The sequence below is a fragment of the Triticum aestivum genome, chromosome 2D (assembly GCF_018294505.1).
Source record: "Triticum aestivum cultivar Chinese Spring chromosome 2D, IWGSC CS RefSeq v2.1, whole genome shotgun sequence".
Classification (NCBI taxonomy): domain Eukaryota; kingdom Viridiplantae; phylum Streptophyta; class Magnoliopsida; order Poales; family Poaceae; genus Triticum; species Triticum aestivum.
In genome coordinates, this window is record NC_057799.1 from 113,211,779 (window position 1) to 113,217,329 (window position 5,551).

General features: G+C 43.2%; 1 protein-coding gene across 2 annotated transcripts; it reads left to right on the plus strand.

Moving 5' to 3' along the window:
• The first annotated feature begins 1,337 nt into the window (after positions 1-1,337).
• On the plus strand, positions 1,338-3,732 carry LOC123048980 (patatin-like protein 2). Of its 2 annotated transcripts, none has more exons than XM_044471987.1 (5): positions 1,338-1,566; positions 1,681-1,859; positions 1,978-2,173; positions 2,772-2,933; positions 3,035-3,732. In XM_044471987.1, the coding sequence occupies exons 1-5, from the start codon at positions 1,420-1,422 to the stop codon at positions 3,569-3,571; spliced, it is 1,221 nt and encodes a 406-aa protein (XP_044327922.1). In that variant the 5' UTR covers positions 1,338-1,419; the 3' UTR covers positions 3,572-3,732. The 2 variants fall into 2 exon arrangements, with proteins under 2 accessions (XP_044327922.1, XP_044327923.1); XM_044471988.1 differs by having other exon boundaries at positions 1,984-2,173.
• Positions 3,733-5,551: the final 1,819 nt, after the last annotated feature.

Sequence of the window (5,551 nt, forward strand, 5' to 3'; positions counted from 1 at the left end):
TGTTGTACTCAACAGCCAGGTCGAAAATCTTAAATCCATTTCTTTGTGAACAACGATCTCACAGAAGTCAATGAACAGCACATACAACTTATTGTGTTTGGTCATTATCACAAATCACAACTCATAATACCTTATACATCCTTTGGAATGGCCGTACTCCAGTCTTGACAGGCTGACGGAGAAAATGTTAATCAACAAAGAGATAACGTTAATTAGTGTGTGTATGTTTTCATATTATTAGCTGGAATGAACTACTTCTGAACCCTATTCTAAACCATGTTTTGGGCCAGCTTGTGATTTTCGAAATTGCCGTCCGCCGGTGAACTTAATTTGTATTAGCTTTTGAGGTGTGGTTATTAAGAAGATTAATAGTACATCATTATCCTTTTGTGCGGGAAGATTGATACATTTCTGAACTTCTTAGGATGAACACGAATATCAAATACCTAAGATATTCTTTGGGTTTACCTGATCATAAACATGCCTTTTGCTTTTCAACAGTAGGAAAACTTGATATGTCATGTGCTATCCATCTCGATGTTGCAAGTGTTACCTTTCAAGTGCACGCAAAGGTCATGAACGAAGCCATTCGTTGCTTGTGTCCTTGCATCAGTTCCAGGTATGATCCATGTTATTAAAAAATGGACAGTATTATAAGCTCAAAAGAAAATAATTCTAAGTAACAATGTCAAATACCTGCAATGTTACATTTCCAGATCCGGTTTGATCTTAGCCAAGGAGTAAAAACTGAAACAATTTATTAGTCTTATTTTAGTCATCTGATCCATTATGTTCGACCTCTGCACACATCGTTTCCTGACTACGCTAGACACCTCTCCATCTTTTAGGCATTTCCCCAATTTCTAGTTGGGGATATTATATGCAGGGCTCGTATATTACTCTAAACGTGATCCGCACATCAATGAGATGATAATATACAGATGTTGGAGTTGACCCAGCACTGGTTTCTTGTCCAGCTACAAGGGGTTGAAAGGAACTTCCATTTTGTTTTACTCATCGTACGTTCAGGATAGATGTGATCTCGGATGTTTGCACCTTTTTTTTAAAAGAATTACACATTTCGTAACATATATCAGCAAAACAGAACACTTTTGTGTATATCAGTCGTAAAAAAATTTAAAAGCTCGACTGTATGCATTCTCAAACGACTATATATTGAACAATTATTTAACTCCAGAGGTAATACTATTGTAATATTATAGTTAGTTGGTTTTTGTTCCTTTGTCTGATTTTGTAGTTAACAATAACCCCTGCTTTTGAGCCAATCCTGTTGCTTCTTAATTCAGTTGTTTCCAGACATGTCTATATAACAAGTTTCTTCCTTCAGTATGCTTTGCCACATCCTGCCCTTCACTTTTAATTCGTAGCTTGGGGCTTGGCTCGTCTATCGGACTCTAAATGGCAAGTGGTAGTTCTTCGGAAGAAGGAGCACGCCAGAACTCCGCCGACAAGGACAAGCTGATCACCGTTCTGAGCATCGATGGCGGCGGCGTCAGAGGGATCATTCCAGCTACCATCCTTGCCTTCCTTGGAGAGGAATTCAAGGTAAGATATATGCCTACAAGCTCATCTACTTTGTCATCAAGTATGTTTGTCTACTGTTTCCAGAAGAACACTAGATGTTACTGTGTTATGTGAACTCCTGCACTATCCATGTAGAAACTGGATGGGCCAGAAGCTAGGATCGCAGACTACTTTGACGTCGTCGCCGGCACGAGCACCGGCGGCCTCTTGACGGTGATGCTCACGGCGCCAGATAAGAACGGGCGGCCCTTGTTCGATGCCAAGGAGCTGGCTCAGTTCTACATCGATGAGTCACCGAAGATCTTCCCACAGAAGTAACTGAAACATTGGATGTCCATATCATCATAAGACTAGCTTTGTTTACTGTTCTACCATGTTTTTAGAGTACTACAACATCATTTCACCCTATCAAAGTGCAATTCCAATGCCAAGTTGCAGGAACTCATTCTTCGGCAAGATTGGCACAGCTCTGAGGATGGTGCGCGGGCCCAAATACAACGGCAAGTACCTCCATGCGCTGCTTCGTCGGTACCTCGGCGAGACGAAGCTGGATGGGACGCTGACCAATGTGGTCATCCCGACCTTCGATATCGCATACCTGCAACCCACGATTTTCTCAAGCTTTCAGGTATATAGATCGCACATCTGATTGTTCTATATATGCACATGAAATTAGCTACAAGTCGAAAAATGTGCCACCGAATTAAAAAATGCTCAAAAATGTGAGCAGTCGTCAGTCGAACCTATTGAATTTCGGCCATGGCCAGCTTATTGTTGTTCTCGTAGGATGCATTTAGACCCTTTCAAGATTTTGTCTCTTTAGCTTCTACTTACGGAGAACTAAAGATTGTTTGTTGGCTACTAATGAACAACTAGTATTATCCCTCAAAAAATTGAACAACTAGTATCATCTAAGGATTAGTACTGACCAACTGCTTCCAACGTTCGGGATTTGACATTTGACCATGGCAAATTGAACGTTTTCGGTGGCAATTTTAGTGACGTCAGGATGGCAAGTTTAGTTGGCAAACATGGCAATCTCGGATCACTAAAATTGCCATTGAAAATGTTTGATTTGCCATGGTTAAATCACAAACGTTCGGGATTTACCATCTACGTAATTTTATCAGGAAAGAAGTTAGTGACATCCTTTTTCTCTTGCAAAAATAACGTATGGTTTCTAATTAACTCCATGCATGCATGCATGAACCTGTAACAATGATCAGTTGAAGCACTCGCCTGCGAAAAACGCACTCCTGTCGGACATCGCGATCAGCACCTCCGCCGCACCGACGTTCTTCCCGGCACACTACTTCGAGACCAAGGACGACAAAGGCGAGCCGAGGGCCTTCAACCTCGTCGACGGCGGCCTCGCCGCCAACAACCCTGTAAGCTAGTTAGCGACTAACCGCCGGCCACGACACACAACAACACGTCACCCCTAAATCTCACGTACCGCATGCATGCATGTATCTTTCCTGCGTTGCAGACGCTATGCGCGATGAGCCAAGTGTCCCAGGACATCATCGTGGGGGACGGTGAGTTCTTCGTGGAGAACCCGGTGGACTACGGCAAGTTCATGGTCGTCTCCATCGGCTGCGGGCTGAACCCGAAAGAGAGCTACAGCGCCAAGGACGCCGCCAAGTGGGGAATCCTGAACTGGATCGTCAAGGACGGCACCGCCCCCATCGTCGACATGTTCAACGCCGCCAGCGCCGACATGGTGGACATCCACCTCTCCGTCCTCTTCGGCGCCCTGCGCTCCTCCCACCGCTACCTGCGCATCCAGTACGATCAGCTGAGCGGGAGTGCGGGCTCCATCGACGACTGCTCGAAGGAGAACATGGACAGGCTGGTGCAGATCGGGCACGAGCTCCTCAGGAAGAACGTGTCCCGGGTGGACCTGGAGACCGGCCGCAACGTGGAGATGCCTGGCCAGGGCACCAACGCGGAGCAGCTCGCCAGGTTCGCAAAGCAGCTCTCCGACGAGCGCCGCCGCCGCAAAAAGGCGCTTCAGGTTAACTAGCAGCTGGCCGCCGGCTCGCTCTACTGTGTTGAATCTTGCTCGTTTGGTGGATGTTTTCCATTCAGTTCTTTTTCTTGGTACAGCGATGTACAGTAATATTGTACAGTTATGTGATAGTATTGTGCCACGGTTGGAAAATAAACTAAGGGTGTTCCTGTTTTGCTGGAGCGAGTGTTGATCACATTATTTGCCTTGTTTCCCGACTATCTTTCAGTCCAATACTCCTTTGAGTCTAACACAGATTCGATTAGACGAAGCTAACGAACTCATAGTCGTGTGCTTTGCCAACAAGAAACCTCGGTGCAACGACCCGGACAAGCATGATTTCAGCCGGATTGGCTTAACTTGTAGGCTGAGGAGACTGACCAATCACATGGGCAGCATGAGATAATGTTTGAGCCGTGCATTGGTTTAACTTGCAGGCAGAGAACACCTGCTATCCTAATCCACTTCGCATTTCATATTTCAGCCGTGTCTCTGGAGGAGCGCGTGCATTGATAAACAAAGGGATAAGTATATTTTTCGTCCTCGAACTCTCTCCAAAGTATAGAAATCGTCCCTTAATTCCAAAACCACCAAAACTCAGTCCCTCAACTATTTAAACCGGATAATTTTCGTCCCTCATAATGCCGAAGGTGGTTTTGGTTCAACGTGAACAGTAACTTTGTGAATAGTAATTCGAAAAAAATAGCAAAAAAATCACAAAAATCTGAGATTTACGGCATTCAAGATACTCGGTTGGGCAAAGTGTGTGCAAATTTTTGTGCAGTTTGGAAAATCCAGAAGCTCGTGACAGAGAAAAAAGAAAAAATGTACGTTGATGAACAGTTAATTTGAAAAAATAGCAAACAAAATTTGAAAAATATGATTTTTTTTTTGGCTTCAATGATGCTCAGGTGCTCAAGGTGTGTGCAATTTTTCATGGTGTTTGGACATTTAGGAGCTCGTGGAAAAAAAACAGAAATTGACTCGGAAATAAACTTTGAAAAAGTGAACTGTTTTTTTTTTGCTAGAGCTCCTCGGATGCCATTTGATCACAAAAAATTGCACGCAGCCTGCGCACCCAAGAATCTTGGATGCCAAAAAAATTCATATTTTTTTGAATTTGTTTGCTATTTTTTTTTGAATTTACTGTTCACCAACGTACATATTTACTATTTTTTTCGTTCTCACAATCTCCTGGAATGTCCAAACAGCACAAAAATTTGCGCGCATCTTGGGCACCTGAGTATATTTGATCCCACAAATTTTTTGATTGGTTTTACTATCTTTTCCGAATTTACTGTTCACCGATTTACTGTTCATGCCGGACGGAAACCGCTCGAGGGACTAAACTTATCCGGTTTTAAAAGTTGAGGGACTATGTTTTGGTGATTTTGGAGTTGAGGGACGATTTCTAAACTATTGGAAGAGTTGATGGACGAAAAATATACTTATCCCATAAACAAATGATGCAAGTAGTATATACTTTTAGGGGAACAAATGATGTCACTTAGTTGTTGCCCAGTTGAAGTTTTGCATTTGTATACATGGACAAAGCGCGTCATGAAGTACTAATGTTATGTTTACTGTGGAATCTCATTGTCTTACTCAAGGTGACCGTAATCCTCCTCGCGACTAACTATAATGCATGCGTTCACGTCATCCATATTTGCTGGTCAGCGCTGGTACTGTGATTCATTCAGGAAAGCTACTACTTATATACGTGTTTTATATGGATTGCTTTGAAGTGGTATACAGTATACACGATATTGTGATGAAGAACAACCACTTTTTTGGCAAAGATATGAAGACACAATGAAGAACGAACGAACACAATTGCTTCACGAGTCCCAAACATGTTCTAAGAGCATATGATGCAAAAATAGGGCTAATACAAAAAAAAATTAGGGCATTTGGACCAAAAGCACCGCTCTAGCAAAACAGCCGCACGACTACCGCAAAACAAACCCGCGCAACAATCGATTCTGGCCACCACCG